This window comes from Sarcophilus harrisii, chromosome 2 (genome assembly GCF_902635505.1).
Source record: "Sarcophilus harrisii chromosome 2, mSarHar1.11, whole genome shotgun sequence".
NCBI lineage: Eukaryota > Metazoa > Chordata > Mammalia > Dasyuromorphia > Dasyuridae > Sarcophilus > Sarcophilus harrisii.
This window is the reverse complement of record NC_045427.1, coordinates 416,018,724-416,039,799: the sequence shown is the minus strand read 5'-3', so window position 1 is coordinate 416,039,799 and position 21,076 is coordinate 416,018,724. Positions and strand designations below refer to the sequence as shown.

At 40.7% G+C, this 21,076-nt stretch overlaps 2 protein-coding genes across 3 annotated transcripts in view; one reads left to right on the top strand and one right to left on the bottom strand.

The window, feature by feature from the left end:
• The window catches only part of CLTB (clathrin light chain B), a 36,839-nt gene extending 19,469 nt beyond the window's left edge, over positions 1-17,370 (top strand). Inside the window, exons 3-6 of one of the 2 annotated variants that reach the window (XM_031953722.1) lie at positions 6,402-6,519; positions 6,750-6,861; positions 7,810-7,863; positions 12,524-17,370. In XM_031953722.1, the coding sequence (XP_031809582.1) occupies positions 6,402-6,519; positions 6,750-6,861; positions 7,810-7,863; positions 12,524-12,695 (456 nt within the window). In that variant the 3' untranslated portion in view covers positions 12,696-17,370. The remainder of the gene's footprint in view (positions 1-6,401; positions 6,520-6,749; positions 6,862-7,809; positions 7,864-12,523) is intronic. The other variant, XM_003756863.4, reaches the window with a different exon arrangement.
• A 1,712-nt stretch (positions 17,371-19,082) lies between these two features.
• HIGD2A (HIG1 hypoxia inducible domain family member 2A) lies at positions 19,083-21,048 on the bottom strand. Its single transcript, XM_003756889.4, is given in 3 exon segments — positions 19,083-19,463; positions 20,750-21,003; positions 21,005-21,048. Coding segments are annotated over 3 exon segments (471 nt in total). The 3' UTR covers positions 19,083-19,290.
• Positions 21,049-21,076: the final 28 nt, after the last annotated feature.

The following is a 21,076-nucleotide window of genomic DNA, read 5'->3' as shown; positions in this document are numbered from 1 at the left end:
TCTTAGTCATATGAAAATGGACCTCATCCTAGTACACACTTCATCATTTATCACTTGGTTTACTGCTATAACCTCCTAATTATCTCATCTCTCTTCCAAACAGCTGTCAAAATTTTATTACTAAAACTCAGGTCTAATAATGTCACTCCTCTATTTTATAAATTCTAATGATTCACTATTATCTTGAAGATCAAATACAAACTCCACTTTTTGGTATATAAAGCCCTTCAAAATCTAGAATTCAACAAAGGCCTATTGCAACAAAGGAACAAAAAGACCTCACAACATAATCAATGCCCTTCCATGTTTGCCTCAGGAAGTAGCTGTGGGAATTCAAATAGGGCCCACTGCAATAAAGGCTCACTTAAATTCAACAAAACCCTTCTCCAGTCAAGCCCTTTCCCTATGGCCCACCTAGACACTGTGTTGCTAGCAGGAACATGGCCTTTTGCTGGGATCTTATTCACCCCATCACCACTGATAACAAACTTGGGCCTTCTAACTGAAAAACAAGCAGAAGAAAAATACTGACCTTGGGTAGATTATAATGCAAAATGGGAATTTGTGACTTTTAACCACCATTTCCAGTTTCCTATGTATCAAATCTTAGCCTCACTTCTGAGATGAGTGAATAACCTTTGACAAATCACTTGTCATCTTATAGCATCAGAGAAAGGGTGACATATTGGAAAAAGAAGAGGATTTTGCAATAAGGGAGTTAAAAGTTCAAATCTCTGGCCTGTAACTTAGTGCCTTGGTGACTTTTGGCAAGTATCCTTATTTGTAAAAAAAAAGAAGCTTTGGCTAGATGACCTTTAATAAGTCTTCTAGCTCTGAATCTAAAATTTATGGTTCAGATAGTTCCCCTTTAAAATGGGAATAGTGGTTTTCTCCCCCAATGGGAAATTTTTAGTCTTGTACATAAGAAAATATAATTTTCTGTTAAGTTAAATTAACCAGATACATCAAGTGTTTTGTAGCCATAAGGCCTTTTATAAATACATCATATTAAAATAATAATAATTTAATATTTGTTGAATACCTACTATGTTCTCAAGACAGAAATATACCAATCAACAAGCATTGTTTAAGATATCTAATATATGCATGCTTCTGTGCTAGGTGCTGGGGATATACAAACACAAATGAAATATTCTTTGTCATTAACTTAAATGATATTAGGGAAAACAACATATGCACATATAAAGTAAATACAGAAGATGTATATAGTAATTTTTTGAGAGTGGAAGGGACTGCCATATAGGAAGGGGATTCTTATAGGAGGTAGTACTTGAGTTAAGCTTGAAGAAAGAGTAAAATATTAATTCTTATTCTTTAAACATTCACAGTCCCTTGGAGAATACACATCTTTCCAACATTAATCCATCAAGAAATAATATAAAGCTCCCTATTACCTCCAGGATGAAAGTAAGATATTTGCTAGTAATAATTATCATTTATATAATACCTAAGTTTTACATCTCACTTTATATATGTTATCTCATTTGATTCTCACAGCAATTCTATGAGGTATTGTTGTTCAGTCATATCCATCATGTCTGATTCTTCATGACCCCATTTCGGATTTTTTTGGCAAAGATACTGAAGTGATTTGTATTTTCTTCTCCAGCTCATTTTATAGTTGAGGAAACTGAGGCAAACAGGGTTAAGTGTTAAGTCCATAACCACACAGCTACTCAAGTGTTGGAGATCAAATTTAAACTCAGGAAGTGAAGTTTTCCTGATTCTAGGTTCAGTACTCTAACCACTATGTCACCTAATAGGTGTTATTATTATCTCTACTTTTCAAACAAGACAGCTGAATCTATGAGAAATTAAGTTACTTGTACATTACTTCCTTCAACAACAATGTGGATAAATTGAGCTTCTTGCTGTTCCTCATATGTGCCCTTCTATTTCTTAACTCCGTGTCTTTGCACTGGCTGTTCCTTTTGCCTGAAAGGCCCTCTCTTCTCACCTCCATCTTTTAAACTAAGCTCAAGTAATTCCTTCTAAATGAGGCCTTTTTCTAATCCTCCCAGCTTCAACTATCTCTTTCCCGACTCCCATCAATTTTTTATTTCTTTTGTACATGTGTGTATGTGTATATATATCGTTTGCTTTGGATATACTATAAGATAAACTCCTTGATGGTGGAGAGACCACTTTTAATTTTGTCTCTTTATCCCCAGTATATCTACTGTACTTAACACCTGCTGAAGTAGATACGTAATAAATGCTTTTTGAGATGTATTACATAGGTATATACACCTATAATCCTAAATATTGGGGAGAAGCTACTGATCAAGTGTCCACACTGAATTTGGCATTAAGATAGTAAGCTCCTCAGAGCAGGGGCCCACCAAGGAAGGATAAACCAGCCCAGATTAGAAAGCTTTGAGAAAATTAAATTGTTTCTATTTTGCAATTTATTCTATTCTGTATAAGCCACTGACATCTTGTATAACTACTTAAGTCATGTTTCACTGTCTCTAGGCTAAGTTTAGAAGTTGTTTTTCTGTTAATCACTTCAATTCCAAGAAGTCTGGTCTGTTGTCTTTGTACAACTAACTGGCTTTGCAAGCAGTGCAAGTAGCAAGTAAATCAATCAGGACTTAACTAGTGAAAGATTGTTGCTAGCCCTGCATTTCCCATTTCCAACTGGGATGCTTCAGACTTTGTAGCCAATCACTTTGTTTTCCCGTCCTATGATGCTGCTTTCTAGTTTTTGAGGTTTCTCCTTTTGTTTATAAAAATGAGTGTTAGCTTTGGAATTGTTATGGATTATTGTACTTATTAGAGTAGTTAAGTCTTCCATAGGTGGTTATCATTATTATATTACTATTGTTAAATATAATGTTCTCATGGTTTACTTTACTCTGCATAAATTCTTACGCATCTTCCCAGGTTTTCTTAAATTATCCCTTTCATCATTTCTTATAGCACAATAGTATATATCATGCAATCATATACCACAATCTGTTTAGCCTTTCCTCAATTGATGGGCATCCCCTTAGTTTCTGATTCTTTGCCAACTCCCACACACAACTGCTTTGGATATTTTGTATATATGAAGACTCAGTCTTAAAAAAGCAAAAACAAAAACAAAAAACTTGATTTATTGAATGATGGACTGGTTATATAATTTAAGGTCTAAAATTACAATGGGCAAAAAAAAAAAAAAAACAGAGAGAGTTACACTGGAAATTTAGGACATAAGTCTACCTCGAAGGGCATTTAAAAACTTCAGTCACAACTAAATTTAGATTCAGAAGCTTTCAGCTTCATTCACAACTTTTCCCTTCACACCCTCTTCCAATCTGTCAAATCCTCCCAACCAAGCAAATACTGCCAACCTATAAGACCAGGTTCAAGGCCAAAGAAGATAACGTGGATTCCACTGATGGTTCCTGTGAAAGTAGCACCTAAATCCAGACATCTTGCTCTCACGCCTTCTTCAATCTTCAAGCAAACCCACTCTCTGAGTTTGGCTTCTGGGAAATCAATCAATTAAGTACCTACTGTAAACTAAGCTCTGGGGAAATAAAAAGAAGCAAAAGAAATAGTCCCATTCTCAAGGAGTTTACAATCTAATAGGGAAGGTAACATGTAAACAAATACATACAAAACAGTCTATATAGAGAGGATAAATAGGAAATAACAGAGGGCATTCACTGGAATTAAGAGGAGTGAGAGAAGACTTCCTGTAGAAGGTAGAATTTTAGTTGGGATTGAAAGGAAGCACTTAGAATAGAAGAAGGAGTGTTTTAGTTATAGACAATTTAGTTATAGAAAATACCCACAGAGCTGGAATAATCTTATTTATGGAACAACCAAGAGGCCAGTATTACTGGATCAGGGTATATATAGGAGAATGGAAAAATAAGAGGGGGTTAGGCTATAAAAGGTTTTGAAGGCAAAACAGAGCATTTTGTATTTGATCCTAGAGACAGTAGGATGCCATTGGAGTTTATTGAGTAGGGATGACATAGTTAAACCTGTACCTTAGGAAAATCACTTTACTGGCTGAATGGAGAATGGTGAAGTGGGGAGACATTTAAGGCAGGAAGATCCCCTAGCAGGCTATTGTAGTAATACAGATGTAAGGTGAGAAGGGCTTATATTACAGTATGGCGGTGTCAGAGGAGGGGTGGGAGTATATTCAAGATGTTTTGCAAAGGTGAAACTTATAGGTATTGGCAACTGATAGGCTATTAGGGGTGTGAGATAACTCATGGGGTGTGAGCCTGAGGGACTGGAGGATGGTATTGCCTCTGTAGTAATAGAGAAGTAGGGAAAAGATGAAGAAAGTGGTGGTTGTTTTTTGGGGTGGGAGGATGTGATGGTAATAAGGAGTTCCATTTCAGAAACATTGAGATTAAGATCTCTGCTAGACATCCAGTTTGAGATGTCTAAAAAGCAATTAGAGATAAAAAATTGGAGGTAACCACTGCTGTTACACAAAGTCCATCCATCCAAGATTATGCAGATCGTGACAGGAGAGGAGTAGTGATTTCATAGAGTATCCCCTCAGTCTCATTCACCACATTCTGTCTAGGGACTAACCTCAGGTTGCCAGAAGCATAAAAAGAATCGTGTCTAAAAATGGAAAGTTGTGTTAAATCAAAATGATTAGGAAGGGGTTTGTAAGGGGCCTATATTCTTCCTGATAACTCTCATTTGCTATACTAGAAATGGCTCTACCCAGACTAATGTAAGCTGGTTTCCATGCATAGCCATTGCTGTTGGTTTCCTGTCCATTTCTGAGGAGCCCTTTAACTTCTCTTGCTACCCACAAAAGGGCTTGGAGCAGTGAGGTCATCACCAAGGAAAAAAAAAGAGAATAACAAAACCCTTGTAACAACTATACATAGTCAACAAATTCTCACATTAGTTGTGACCAAAAAATGTTTTAATCCATACTATTGTCCATCTTGTTTTCCTCAGAAAATGGGTAGCATAATTATCATAAGGTCTCCAGAGTCTTGGTAGGACATGCACTGATCAGAATTCCTAAATCTTTTAAAGATGTTTATCTTCATAATATGCTGTTATTACATAATGTATTCTGATTCTACCCACTTAACTCTATATTAATTCAAACAAATACTCCCAGATTTCTCTAACACTATCATTTGCATCATTTCTTTTAGCACAATAGCATTCCATTACATTCATTCATAGGTCAAATTTTGCTCATCCATCACCTTATTGGTTGGTATCCTGTTTGTTTCCAGTTCTTTTATCTCATAAAATAACTGCTAAAAATATTTTTGTCCATAAACGTTCATTGATCTCTTTCCGGCTAAGGCCTAGTAATAGAAATATACAGTTTAGTAACTTTGTGAACAAAGTTCCAAGTCCATCATAACTTCCCTAGAAGGGCAAAGAAGGGCAGGGAATAAGCATCTATATAGTTCTTTCTGCTTCTCAGGTCCTATACTTAGCACTTTATAAATATCTCACTTGATCCTCCCAATAATAATAATCTCGCAAATCTGGTGTTGTCACTATCTATATTTTATAGTTGAGAAAATTGAGGCAGACAGAACTGAAATGATTTGTCCAGGGTCAGACAGCTAAAAAGTATCCAAGAGTGGATATGAACTGAGATCTTTCTGATGCAGAACCAGTGGTCTATCCACTGTACTACCCAGCTGCACGGGTAGCAATCAGATTCTGTAGCATTAGGGAATCAACTTATTCTGATTATATTGTCCATTTTCTGGACAAGAATAATTTGGTGACTGATCCATACATACAGCCTGCTTCTAATCTATGGTATATTGGTAAGAGCAATGTCCCCTAGCCCTTGAGACTTTTTGCCCCAGGGCTGCAGATAGATGGCAGCTGTAAGATTCTACTTAAATTGGTTCCAAAGGCAGAAAGACCTGAATTCAAATCCTCCCCAAGTCATTTATTAGCTGTGTGACTTGTCACACATTCAAATGACAAGTCATTTAAAGTCTCTCTGCTTCAATATCCCCAACTGTAAAGTGGACATAAAAACAGTACCTACCATCTAAGGTAATTATAAGGGTCAAATGAAATGATGTTTATATTTAGCACAGTGCCTGGAACATAGTAGACACTGAATGTCTCCTTTCTTTCCTTCCTTCCTTTTAGAGGTCCCATAGCTTGGAGAGATCTTTATAAACCCATGAAGGACTAGAGATGGTTGTTGATTTTTTGGGGGGAGGGCGGCTTCCATGGGGCAGCCCAGGTGGGGAAGCTTCTTTACCCCTAATCCCAGGAGTTAGTTTACAGATTAGCTCAAAGAAGTGTCTGAGACTCTCATCTGTAAAATGAGGGGATTGAACTAGATCACCTTTAAGTCTCTTACCATTTTAAAATAGTGATCTTATGATGTATATGTTTGTGTGTGTGCAAATCCCTCCTAGGAAGCCAACGGTCCTTCTGATGGCTATGCTGCTGTAGCCCAGGCAGACAGGCTGAGCCAGGAACCAGAGAGCATCAGAAAGTGGAGAGAGGAGCAGAAGAAGCGTTTGCAAGAGCTGGGTGAGGGTAGGAGGGAAGCTGCCCGGGGCCTGGCAGCTTGGTCTGTCTCTGGCACACTGGGGCCCTTGCAGGGAATGGCATTCCTGTTTATATTGTTGCCCCTTCTATGCTCTGGCACATTGACCTGCCCTGGGAAATTGGGGAGGGCAAGAGACATGGGGAGAAGGGATTTGGGGAGGGAAGTCAGGCCTCAGTGGCTCCCTGTACTTAATCCCCTGTTTGAACCCCAGATGCAGCTTCTAAGGTGACTGAGCAAGAATGGCGGGAGAAGGCAAAGAGGGACCTTGAAGAATGGAATGTGCGACAGAATGAGCAGGTGGAAAAAAACAAAGTCAGCAACAGGTATGAGGTATAAGAAGCATCTGGGGAGGGGACCTGGGGCACAGAGGTTTGGGGAGAGGGCAAGGGGCATATGGGGAAGGGACATGTGGACAAGGAGGTAGTTCAAAGAAAGAGGAGTTTGGGAGAGTAGAAGGTGTTTGGGAAGGTGGAAGAATTAGAGGAATCTGGGTAGTAAGGCACAGGGACATCTGGGAGGGTAAGGAGCATTGGGAGGATTGAGATGGGAGAGTAGGGGATATTGAAGAGAGTGAGGGCAAGAGGGAAAAGAGTATTCAAGAGTAATATGGAAAGGTATGAGTAGAAGGGCAGATTAGATCTTTAGAAGGGGATTTCTGGGAGGATGAAAGGTATTTGGGAAGGCAGAGAGAGACCAACTAAATAGGTGGCTTTCTTTTCTAATCAGAGCAGCCTCCTTGGCCCTTCACCACAACTTAACCACATTATAATGGTCCTATTTCTTTCTTCAAAGACACAGCTCTTCCCAGATATTCAGCTGTACATCCTTTCCCTGCCCAGTAGGGAGTTGGGAACTGGCCACTGCTTATTGCTGAAATGGAAAGGGTTCCTAAGAAGTTAAAGGGGCCATTTGATGGTCTCTGGAGGCCAAAGGCCCTGACATGTTGCAAAACTGGAGGCGGCCTAGGACCCTATTAGACCAGGACACAACTGTGGGGAGCTCAGACACTGCGTTGGGGTCTCTTCTTCTCTGCTTGTTCCAGGATTGCCTGCTTTGACACTAAATGAAAACATCTGATTTGAGAAACCCTCACCCTTTCTTCTTTCCTCCCTTCTTACGAAGGGGTGTGAGTAGCCCTGCTGCCTTCCCAAATGGGCTGGTGCTTCTAACATCCCCTGGGCTTCACTAACTAATGTTGTCTTTCTCTTTAACCTTTCTGCCTGCCTCTTTCTTCTCGTCCTGTCTTCCCCTGCCTAACCCTTCCCCTCAAGGATCGCTGACAAAGCATTCTACCAGCAACCAGATGCCGACATCATAGGTTACGTGTACGTGTCTCCTTTGCTTACCTGTCCCAAGAGCAGCTTGGGGAGGAGAGCGGTGTGTTGGGTGAGATTCCTGATGAATGGCCACAGCTGGCTGATGCTTCCTGCACACCTGAGCCTGGGAGGCCAAAGAAACATGGCGGGGCTTAGTGGGAGAACAGTATGGGAGCTATAATTCTATTTACAGATGACAGAATCTAATAATAACAGGGACAGGGACTGGGCCAGTGATTTCATCATCTTAAGTAACTACTGGAGGAGAAAAATCTCTAAGAATTTGTTGTTGTTCAGTTGTGACCACCTCTTTATGACCCTATTTGGGATTTTCTTGGCAAAGACACTGGAGCAGTTTGCCATCTCCTTTTCCAAATCATTTTTAAGATGAGGAAACTGAGGCACAAAAGGTTAAGTCACTTGCTTAGGGTCACATAGCTAGTAATTTCTCTGAGGCCAGATTTGAACTCAGGTCTCCCTGACTTCAGACCTGGCACTCCATCCACTGCACCATGTAGCTGCCCAAACTCAGGATGGCATCTTCTATGCAACAGTCCTCGAAAAGTGGGAATTGAACACAAGTCTTCCTGGCTCTGGGGTCCAGACGCTGTCTGTCTGCCGTTCCTCGTTGCTTCTATAATGATGATGACAATGGTGGTGGTGGTAATGATGACACACGTTGACCATAGTTTCCATTTTTGTCATACTTTAAGGTTTACAATGGGTGTTCAGCTTTCCTTGTCACAGCCCTGTGAGGGAAGCTGAAATTCCATGATCTCCAGGCCCCCTAGGATGGAGTGGGGAGGGTTCTTTGGCACAGCAAGATAACCTTGAGAGTTAAAGTGTGACTCCAAGGGAAGCCCAGCATGACACTCTTGCTTGGGTCAGGAGGAGGAGAAAGCAAACCTAGGAGAGGCTGACCTAGGTAGGGGAAAGTCTGTAACAGAGACCCTGAGACTACTTCTGGCTCTGTTCCTTTCAATATTTTTACCAATGACCTGGACAAAGGCATGGATGGAATGCTTAACAAATCTGCAAATGACATAAAACTTGAAAGTCTGGCTAATAGTCAATCATCACTCAATTTGTTCAATTGTATATATGCCATCAGGGAAGCACTATATTACATACTGGGAACAGAAAGACAGACAAAAATCAGCCCGTTCTCAAGAAGCTAAGTGTAATAGGAGAGACACCAGGAAAACAGCTATGTACAGAAAAACAATATACCTGATCTATAGCAAATAGTCAACAGAGGGAAGGCAGTAATATGAAGGGGGCTTCAGGCTGCCAGGGAAACGAGGAGGTGGAGGTGAGGAGGGAGAATATTCTAGATATGGAAGATAGCTGGTAAAAATGCCTGGAGTTGGGAGATGGAGTCTCTTGTTCAAGGACTAGTAAGGAAACTGTTGTCACTTGGCAGCACAATACATATATAGGAGTGTGAGGTATGAGAAGATTGGAAAGGGAAGAGGGGCCCATTATGAAGGGCTTTAAAAACCAAACAAGGAATTTCCTATTTGTTCCTAGAGGTGCTGGAGTTTGTTGAGTTTGGTGGAGTAGAGAGAAGTGATGGGCGGACTTTTGGTCCTGGTCAGACCTGGGCTGTTGGAAGATCACTTTGACTTGGCTGGAAATATTGGAGCAGGGAGCTTATAGTAGGCAGACAACACAGTAGGCTACTCCAGTAGTCCAGATGTGAGGTAATGAGGGCCTGCACCAAGGTTCTTGGCAGTATCAGAGAAGGGGGAATATGTGAGAGAAATTCTGAAGTTATCAATAGAGCTTGTCAATAAATTAGATATGGGGGATGATAGAGAGTAAGGAGTCCAAGATAACACTCAGATTTCTAGCCTGGGTGATTGCATAATTGGTACTTTCAGTGCCAATAGGAAAATTAGGAAGAGGGAAAGGTTTGGGGGGGGGGAAATAATTGGGATGGGGAAAATATTCCATTTTGACATGTTGAGTTTAAGATGTTTATAGGACATTCAATTCAAGATGTCCAATGGATGGTTAGAAATGTTAAGACTGGAGATCATCGGAGAGAATAGGACCATATAAGTAGATCTAGGAATCAAGGAATATAAATAGTGTCAAGAAAGAGGTAGATGCTAATTCCACTATCCACTTCAGTAACATCACATCTGGAATATTATATCCAGTTCTAACTACTTCATTTTAGGGAGATTATTGATAAGTTAGAGCACACTGGGGGGAAGGACAGGGGAAGATATAAAGAATTGGTTCAATGAATTGGAGAAGAGGTAAAAATTGTTCTCTTCAAAAATTTGGAGGGCTGTTATATGGCTATTATGTGGATACTTATTCTATGCACAGAATAAGTTTGGGGACAGAACAAGAGCAATGGGTAGAAGCTATAGGGAGAAAAATCTTGACTTGCTGTGAAGAAAAAATTCCTTTAACAAGTAGAGCTGTCTAAAAGTGGAATGGACTGCCTGATGTTCCTCATTGCTGATAGATGACCACTTAAAAGGCTTGATAAAGAGGAGGTTCTTTTTTAGATACATGGGCTAATGCTTTCTAAGGCCCATTTTAGCTCTAAAATTCTGGTATGATATAAAACTAGTAATAAGTGATTTGGGACCAGAAAGCTTTCTTTCAGCTGAAAAAAAAAAAAAAAAAACAACCCAGCATCATCAGATGTGATAAAATGGATGGAATAGATAATAGGCTTCAGAGAAAAATATTTTTCAAGATTTAGGGAAAATTTCCTGACAAGGAAAGCCAACCTCCGGGTTTCTCTTCTTTTCAGAAATAGACACAATCATTGCTGATGGGATAAATGGGCATGCTTTCCAGATCCATGTTTACTTTGTCTCCCAGATCATGAGCATCTTTTTTCTTGTAGAGTGCTTTATAATTTCCAAAGGATGTTCATAAACTTCAGGTCCTAGCTACCAGTCCTATGAGGGAGATAAGGCAAGAAAAATCTTCATCATTTTACAAATGAGAAAACCATGGCACCTAGAAATTATTTGTCTAGGCTCACATAGTTAGTCTGGACTATAATCCAGATTTTACCAAATCTCAAATCTGACCTGGAAGATCACAGGACTTAAGAACCATAGGGGAATCTTAGAACATAGAATATTAGAACAAAGAGGAGCCTTTGCTTTAACTCTCTACTTTTACAAATGAGGTTAACCAAACAGGTTAAGTGACCTGTTTAAGGCCACTTAGGTTGTAAGGAAAAGATCAGGTTTCAAACTCACTTCTTTTAATTATTTCTACTATATCTTGAAGCCTCACTCTCATTCTCCTTGTGATATACACAGATCTTCTATCAAGGTCTTCTTATAATACTGCATTTTATCATGGAAATGACCCTGGCCTCTCAGAGCCTGGGCCAGCCCAATATAAGTGCTGGTGACTCCGATATAGCTGCAAAATCTGGGTATAGGAATGATGGATTGTATCTGTCATCTCTGGATGAGCCAACCTAAGTATGGAGAGCTACACGTGGTATACAGTTAATAAGTACTGCTTGAATTGAATTGAGAGCCTTATCACCAGATGTTGGCCACTGAATTATTTTTTTCCATGAATCCATGGAACCACATGATAAGATGTAAAGTTGTTGCAATCTGCATGGGTGGATGAGGTACTCACACTGATGAAATCCTTAAGTATTTACGAAAGCTCAAGTTTTTCTGAATGAAATGTTCTTTCTGTTAGAATTAGGTTTCCCTTAGTATTAGGAGTTCCTTGGAAACTGAGAAGGGGTCTTTTTAGGACTCTTTTTGTCCAAAACAGAATAATGCATAGAAGACTAAATAATTCTGGAAGTTCTAAGATTTAGACCAATGGACCAATGATTGGATAATTCAGTGGCATTCAACAAGCATTTATTAAGAGCCCTAACAAGCACGGTGCTACATATTGGGATACAAAGACAAGACAAAATCATTTCTGCCTTCAAGCAACTATGGAATGAGGAAGAAAGGGAGAAAACAACATGTACACAAGTTAATACATACTCACATAAATAATGGAAAAAGGGAATATGACTTGGATTTAATATAAAGAGCAGTCTGTCAATAATAGAACAGGGCTTCCAGAAGGCACAGTGGACAAAATAGGTAAGGAAAATTGGGTATTGGGGAGTTGTGGGGACTGGTGAAGGGAAAGATCTTTGGCATAGATAGACAATTTACAGGGATTCTTCAGCAGGAAGGTTCCCCAAATCCCAGAATGGAATTTGCCTTATAGGTATCTAATCTAGCCCATACCAGAACCATATATCTATTTCCTGTACTACTGCCCTGAAAAGTGGTCATCTAACCTAGCTTGAGGATCTACTCTTTTCTGCAACAGCTCATTCCATTTGTGGATTGCAAGTTTTAGGCTAGAAATATCAGTTGAAAATATCTGGGAATAGGGCCAGATACCAAGGTAGGGATACACAATGACCTGCAGTCAGAGGCCTGAGTTTGAATTCTGGCTCTTCTGTTTACTAGCTACGTGACCATGGATAAATCCTTTCCCTTTTATGGAATCCAATTTCTTTGTATGTGAAATGAGAAAGTTGGAATCTAAGAAGTGCTTTCCAGCTTTAACTCTGGTTGATTTTGTGATTCTAGGGCTGTCAGTTAAAGTGGTCTTACATACTCTGGGGGAGTTCTAGCTGTGTCTTTCCTTCCTGCAGAGCATCCGAAGAGGCCTTCCTGAAGGAGTCTAAAGAAGAGGTACCTGGCACAGAATGGGAGAAAGTGGCCCAGCTGTGTGACTTCAACCCCAAGAGCAGCAGGCAGTGCAAGGATGTATCCCGCATGCGATCTATGCTCATTTCCCTGAAACAAAACCCACTGTCCCGCTAGGCACCCCTCCGGGGTTACCAAAGAGCAGAGGGTGAGGAGGCCAAGGCAGAGGAAGAAGAGAGGAGGGAAGGGGAAGCCACTCCTCCAATAGCCACAGCACAAAATGTTTTGTCTCTCCCATCCTTTGGGGCAAAGGGAGCCCCCTCTCTGGCCTCTTCCTTCTCAAACTCACCACCTTAGGTGTCATATATACCATTGGTTTGCCACGTCATGACCACTAAGTCTCCTAGGTCTTTTATTTTCTTGGTTTAAAGGTTGTATTGTTAACTCTTTTTACACTTATTTATTATCATTCTTGTATCTTTGGAAGCTACAATCTAAGCTGGGCTGCCATTTGTATTGGTCCCTTCCTACTACCTGTGTGACCTTTGCATAGTCCTTTCCTTTCTCCAGGCTTCAGTTTACTCATCTGTAAGACAAGAGGGTTTCACTAGATGACCTCAAGGTCATTTCTTGCTCTAAATCATATTAGTCTTGCTCAGCTCCATGACCTTCTTGGATTTCCAAGAGCACATGCTATTTAAAACATGTGGGAATCACTTACAGCCTTCTCTGGCCCTTGCTGGTATCCCCAGACATCTGCTGTAGTGTCTCCAGTTTTTGAGAACATTTCATTGGTCGGAGGCCATTCTAATGGGAGATGCTGAATCATGACTGAAATGAACTCTTTCAGACCCATCTTGTAAAAATGGAGAAATAATCAGCCATGGTCCGGTAAGGAATCAACTGATCCAGCAATCAACCACCAATGAGCACTGATTGTCTACTATGTGTCAGACACTGTGTTAAGTACTTCAGATACAAGTACAAAAGACAGTTCCTGTCCTCAAAGAGCTTATATTCCTTTAGAGAAATAAGACATGTTCACAGATGAGGAAATATAGGATGTTTACAAAATAAATGCATTAAGGTTGGAAAGAAAATGAAGTAGGAAAAATGGAAATAGTGAGAATTCAGGAAAGAGAAGGAGCAGAAGAGGCAAGACTAGGTTGCTGTATTGGTGATTTCCTCTGAACTTATCTGAAAAGAGAGGGTGAACAGAACTGTTGTCTCCCCTGTTAGAGGGAGCAATTTTTGAGCAATTACAAGTTCTCCTGATTCAGAACTGACTCTCCCAGAAAAGTCATGACCTAGAAGAAAAACTAACATTTCTTTGGTTAGGAAGAGGTAGCTACAATGGTCAGTGGTGGATATTCACTACATATTACTTACCACATACTATTGCCTTCACTCCCCATTACACTGTCCATTCTTTAAGCCTCTTCCCTCATGAAGGGACCCGAAAAGCATCCATTTTTTAAAAAAATCTTATAGCCTTAGGTTATATTTAAGTAAAGGTTTGTCTATTCTAGGTTTGATATTTTCTGTTCATTTCCATTTCCATGACCATGGCCAGTACTTAGCTGGATGATAGTACCATTTTTCTCAATAACTGGCATCCTTGCCTTTTCCCTGGCCATAATCCCGGCCTTCTTGATAAGAGCCCAAGTCTCTTGCTTGAGTAGAACCTTAGCCTCTGTCTTGGTTATAACTCCAGCCCTCTCCTCAACTAATGAATTTATCAACGAGAATTTATTATGCACCTACGTGAACCAAGCACTGTACTGGATATTGGAGATACAAAGATAAAAGAAGGCTCATACCCTCAAAGAGCTTATATCCTACCAGGGTGACAGCATGCTCACTCTCACTCACAAACACATACAGGATGTACACAAAATTAATACAAAGGAATTATGGGACAACTGGGAGAACAAGTAATGTCCCTGGTGGAGAAGGCACTTGAGCTGAGCCTTGAAGGCTGTCAGAGATTCTGAGAGAAGGAAGTGAAAAGAGAATTCTCCTCATGGGGTACACTCTGCAAAAGCTCAAGGGTGGGAAATAGGTCCTGTACCAGTAAGCCAGTTTGATTAGAATAGAGACTATTTGAGTAGAAGTAATGTGTAATCAAACTCAATTCATTTCATCACACGTTTTAAAAGCTTCTGCTCTGGTTCAAGTTGGGCGAAATTTGAAAGTATGTGTGGAGCTGACAGTTTAAAAAGGGGACAGAACACATGTAAACAGACAGACAGCATCTATGCTATCTAATATGTGAGGTCAAGCAGGAAGGTCATTAATCAGGGGCACAGGATCAGCTTCCTGAAGGGACCAACATAAAAATTTTTTTTTTTTTTTTTTTTTTTTTTTTTTACAAAATCAAGTTTTCTAGAAGGTGGTTCTCTCAGCTAAACAGATGAAAAGAACTATAGTTGGAGACAGCCACAGTGCTCAACAATCTCTCATCCATACTTCCTCAGACACAGTGGTGGACATCTTTTTTATGAATTTTAAGAAGCTTTCTTTGTCCATCCAGAAAGCCTGATTTCCAGACTTTAGGGATCAATGCTAGCCAGATTACCCCCAGATACAAGCTGATGCATAATTAAGCTTTGAAGGCCGGATTGCATTTGGGAAGAGTCATCTTTGGGGACATCCCTTTTCCTCCAAGTCTGATTTTAGTGTTTTAGTGATTCTCTAATGTTCAAAGGTTCCTTTCATCCACTTCTACCTGGTCACATCTTTGCTAGATGCAATGTTGTCCTTCATGATGAATTTCTTGGGGAATTGATACCAAATGGCCATTGGCAGCCATCAGAAAATTCTGAAAGAAACTCATTAAGCTCCTGGCTTCCTTCTACTAACCTGATAAAAATAAGTAATATCTTGTGCAAATGCTGGGTCAGAATGGTTAGAAACACATCATAGAGAATGGCAATTCCAATGAGTTGTATCATTGCCTTGCTTTTGTCTCTGTGAGCTTATTTCAAATCTATTATAAAAAAAAAATAAATTGAAGCCATAGAAAGAAAGAAATGTATTTTCCCCAATTATAAGGTCAATCAACCAACTAACATTAAGGGTCTACTATGGGCCAGACACTGTGCTAAGAGCTTTGGAATACAAAAAGAGAATAGTAGCCCTGTCCTCAAGAAGTTGTCTAACAGGGGAGACAACATACAATCATATATATATGTGTGTGTGTGTATATATATACACACACACAAGGAAAACTGGGAAATAATTGAGAAAAGCCACTAAAATTAAGATTAGAAAAGACTTCCTATAAAATAAGATTTTAGTTAGGACTTAAAGCTGGAGAAGCCTGCAGAACTGAGGAGGGACTGACTGGGTTCTAGGAAGGGGGGCAACCAGAGACAATGCCCAGAGCTAAGTGTGTTTTGCTTTGATTCAGGTGGGAGGTCAGTGATTTTGTCTATGCTTTTCCATATTGAGTGTTTGGCTGTGGCTGTCCCTCCAACTCACTCTGATCTCTCTAATGCTCAGAAGACAGATATTAAGACTAGGGAAGTCTAGGTACAAAATGACCAGGTATTGCAAATGCTTAAAGGTGGGGGCAAAAGCCAAACTCAGGTTAGAGGTCAGATAATCATGTATATATATATATATATATATATATATATATATATATATATATACACATACACACACACTTTGATTTATTCCTTCTACATTTACTGAGTGTCACATGCAGAATCTTATGCACAGGGTTATTGTTATAGTTTAGGCAACTCATGGTCGACACTTCATCAACTCTAGTAAGAGAAAAAGACAGAACTAGAAAGCAGTAATAGTTTTACATGACAAGTGCCATCAGAAAGGTACCAAGTACTTACTACATAAGGTCCTTGGGAAGTTATTCCCCTGAAGAGACTCAGAAAACTGGAGGAGGCATTATTACTAAGCACTCTACAAATATCTCATTTGATTCTCACAAAACAATCTCTTGAGGTAGGTAGCTCAAGGATTATTGCTTTCATTTTATAGGTGAGCAAACTGAAGCCCTGAAAAGGGAAGTGAATGGCCCAAGGTCACACAGCTCCTAAGTAGCAAAGCTGGAACTTGAACCCAAGTCTTAAGAAAAGTGCTTTATAAGCCCCAAGGTCATATATAAATGTGAGTATCATTCTGAATCCAAGTCTAATGTTCTTTGTACTTAGCCATGTTTTTTTTTTTTTTGTCAGACTGCTAATTCCTGGGATGGGGTTGGGTAACATAAGAAATTAAGGAAAGTGGATTTCAAACCCACCTTTATCTTTTTATTTTTCAAGCACAGTGATATTTTACTCCACAATACTAAAATCTTCCCTTTGTAAAATCAAAGGCTTACAGCAATGCCTACTTCATTACTGCTTTGCAGCAATCTCACCAATTTGTAGGCACTTAACCTTTTCTCACAGTCCAGAGAGAAGCAAGAAAGTATTAGGATGCTACTTTCAGAGGAAACAAAAGCTCAGCAAGGTTAAGTGACTTGTTGCATAGCTAACGTGAGTGCCAGGATTCAAACACAGGTCCCTGTCTCTTAAGTCCAAAGCTCTTTTCTCTATATTGTACAATTTCAGAGAAATCATAGGTTTTGAGAATTAGGAGTAAGTTTCTTCCCATCTACTGCCAGAATCCCTCTATGAATATTTATCAAGCTCTCCTAGTTTCCCTTTTGAACAGCAACAGTAGACATCAAAGAATTCTGAGGAAAATTCATCCCAAGCCCAGGCTCCATTCTTGCTTACCTCAGAGGACCTCTAGTCTAGTATTTTACAGATGAGAAAAAAACTGAGCTCATGTAATCTTAGATGACTTATATATTGCCCTGATATAAATATGTAATATCTTGTGCAGTGTTTAATGGTTCTTAAAAATATTCACAAGGGAAAATGTAATATTCTTCTCTAAAATGTAATGTTTTTTGGGAGCAGGTTTCTTGAGGGGCTTCTGGGAGCAGTCTTAGTTTCAGTTCAGTAATTACCCCAAATGCAGCCAAGTATTAAAGTCCAAATCCTTTATTGTCTCTTTCAAAGTCTTGTCTCCTTCACTTAGGGCTTGGCTAGTTTTTCTGAAGGCCTTCTGAATCTTGATTTCAGTGTTCTCCACAGGGCTGCCTTCTCTGGCTTCTGAATCTCCCCGACTGAATCCTGGCTGAGGCTTCCGGAGCTTCTAGTGTGCTTTTCCTTTCTGGCCCTGAGAGCTTCTCCTTATATCCCCCACCCTGAGTATATCACTAGGAAACCATTATTTGTTGTAGGATTAAATCAATGCTAAACTAGATTTAACTTTTACTTGGTACCTTGTTTCAAGTTCTGGTCCATAACATCTCCTTATAGGATTAAATCAATCATAATGAACCATGCTAAATTACATAACTATTGTCTCTATCAATTCCACTGACTTAGAACCTTGTTTCAAGTTCTGGCCTATAACAGAAAAAGAAACAAATTAGTTTCAAGAAGGAAAATCTCTTTAAGTGTTCAAAGATAGACTAAATCATCTTTATTTCTTAGTACTTCATGAATTACTCTAGCCAAAAAAAAAAAAAAAAAATCATTTGATGGACTACCTTTAGGGAATGAACTTCTTTGCACTTAACTAGGCTTATCCTCATGACAGATATCCATTAAAAACCTTCTTTTACTTGAAACTGAAAATAGCCTGATGAGGGAAGGAGAGCAAGAATTATTACCTGTGCCCATTTTACAGATAAGGAAAAAGCTTAGAAATGTTCATTGGTTTCCCTAAGTCGGAAAGCTAGCCAGTGGTAGACTTGGGACCAGAGTTGCTGAATTTGAATCCAATTCTCTTACCTGAAAAAGACTTGAAATTAAGCTAGTTCCTCTGAGAAAAGTATCACTGTTTTTGACGTGAATGCTTTGGACCAATCCTTTGGACCTCTTTTGGTAGGTTTATAGATTTAAAGCTGAAAAGGACCCTAGGGGTAATCTAGTCTAGCATTTTACAGATGAGAAAAACTGGCCCAGAGGATTTTAGATGATTTGTACAAAGGAACTAGGGTAGTGAGCAGAACTATGTTTCAAATCTGAGTCTTCCCATCCTAAATCCACTGCTCCATTCACTGAACCACATATATCCATTTGTAAAACAAGGGGACAAACTAAATATATCTCAAGTTCTGATCTGGCACTGACATACTTTTCTATTATTGAATCAGACTCTACATAATTCATATATACATAATTCATAATTCAGTACAATACATAATTCAGAGAACTGAGTTTGAGATTAAATCCATGGAGCTCTGGTCAAACAAGTCTGGGCACCTGATGCAGGGGAAACAAATGTCAATCTTATAGTAAGAGCTTGAGATTGTTATTCTGACATATAGTTCAACTTTTCTGTTACTTGGTTTTCTTTGAAATGAAGTTACTTATACTATCTACTTTGCACAGTCATTGTGAGAAAAGCATACTGTAACCACTCAAGGAATTTGAGGAATTATATTTACTATATATCTATGAGATACTTCATGGTTGATACAATGAAGACTTTCAGGTAAAGAGCGGACAAAAAAAAAAAAAAATTGAAGACAAGTTCTGTTCTCAAATCCAAACTCATTTCATTCTTTAATGAAAAAATCCATTACATTGTCAAATCTTCTGCCTGAGAGAAACACAGGACTCACTCAGTACCATTAGATATGGTTTCAGCACAGAGCCAAGGAATTCCTCCATTTCCCCTCTGGAAAGTTGCTTGGATCCCTTGCAAATGGTCACTGATTCTCTCAAGTAATGGGCCATTGGGCTCAATGGGGCCTGGGTGATTTCATGGCTGAGACTGCCAAACCCCCTAGAATGGCCACCACTGTAAAGCCCTGAGCCAGGATCCTGGTCCGCATCATCAACTGGGATCTCTGGCTGTTGCCCCGGTGAAAGCAGTAAAGTCCATAAGACAGGGCTCCAGCTGTGGCCAGACAACCTGCAGGGGAACAAGCCAGGTATAAAAAGGAAGTTCAGCATCAATCCGAATAATTAATCAACATGTATTTATTAAATATCTTCCATGTGTCAGATGCAGTGCTAAGGATACAAAACCAAAAATGAAGTCATATATTATCCTCAATTATATATAAAATATATAATTAAATTATATATAAAGTAAAATACACACACACACACACACACACAAAAACAGAAGGCAAGACAAGCGTTCTTCATAATGCTATTTCTGGAAGCTAAAGAAATAAAAAATATCTTTCCTAACTCAGCCCTACACTCAAAGCTATCCTAGCTTTGTGTTTCCTCGACCCTTTGCACCACGTTCTTTCTCAGGAACACTTTCCTGACTCTTAAATTGACAGTTCCCCAGCATCGGCAGCAGACCCCCTTCCCTGCTAGAGCAAGGTGCAGGTCTCGCTTCAGCATTTAGTAGGCACCGTTAGTATTCCAGGCCTGGAGCTGGACGCGGGGGATGCAACAGACAAAGTTGTCTGCCCACAGAGGGGAGGAGCTGGACGCCGGGGATGCAACAGACAAAGTTGCCTGCCCACAGAGGGGAGGAGCTGGACGCGGGGGATGCAACAAAGTTGCCTGCCCACAGAGGGGAGGAGCTGGACGCCGGGGATGCAACAGACAAAGTTGCCTGCCCACAGAGGTGAGGAGCTGGACGCGGGGGATGCAACAGACAAAGTTGCCTGCCCACAGAGGGGAGGAGCTGGACGCGGGGGATGCAACAGACAAAGTTGCCTGCCCACAGAGGGGAGGAGCTGGACGCCGGGGGTGCAACAGACAAAGTTGCCTGCCCACAGAGGGGAGGAGCTGGACGCCGGGGATGCAACAGACAAAGTTGCCTGCCCACAGAGGGGAGGAGCTGGACGCCGGGGGTGCAACAGACAAAGTTGCCTGCCCACAGAGGGGAGGAGCTGGACGCCGGGGATGCAACAGACAAAGTTGCCTGCCCACAGAGGGGAGGAGCTGGACGCCGGGGATGCAACAGACAAAGATGCCTGCCCACAGAGGGGAGGAGCTGGACGCCGGGGATGCAACAGACAAAGTTGCCTGCCCACAGAGGGGAGGGGGAAAGCACCTCCCACACAGTGAAGGCAAAGGTGTGGGAGGAGGGGGAGAATGACAAAGGTTTGGGAAGGCGGTGATAGCGCTAGGGGTGACCTTGTGGGTTCCCCCGCCCTAGCATGCGCTTCCCACTGGGCTTCCTCCTCCCTCGTACCCTCCTAAGATCTGGTTGTCCAGTCCCGACTCCCTTACCTAAGGGTACCACCGGGTTTTCACCGATCTTGCGTTTTAATTTGTCCTTGAAGCTCTCATCCCGGAACCGCTGCGAGGTGGGGCTGAAGCCCTCAATAACTGGGGGGTGCGCGGGGTCAAAGGTCACCTTAGGAGTCACCGACCCAGAAGATGACATCGCCGCAGAAGCTGACAAATGGGCCCGAGGAGTACCCCAAATTCAGCGCCTTTCTAGCCCGCCCTTTCCTCTTCCGCTGCCAAAAGCGTAGCGGACAAATCGCCGTGCGGAGGGAGCGGAACCTGCGCCCTCCTCGGCACATGCGTAGTAAACGATTGCAGGCAAGGTTC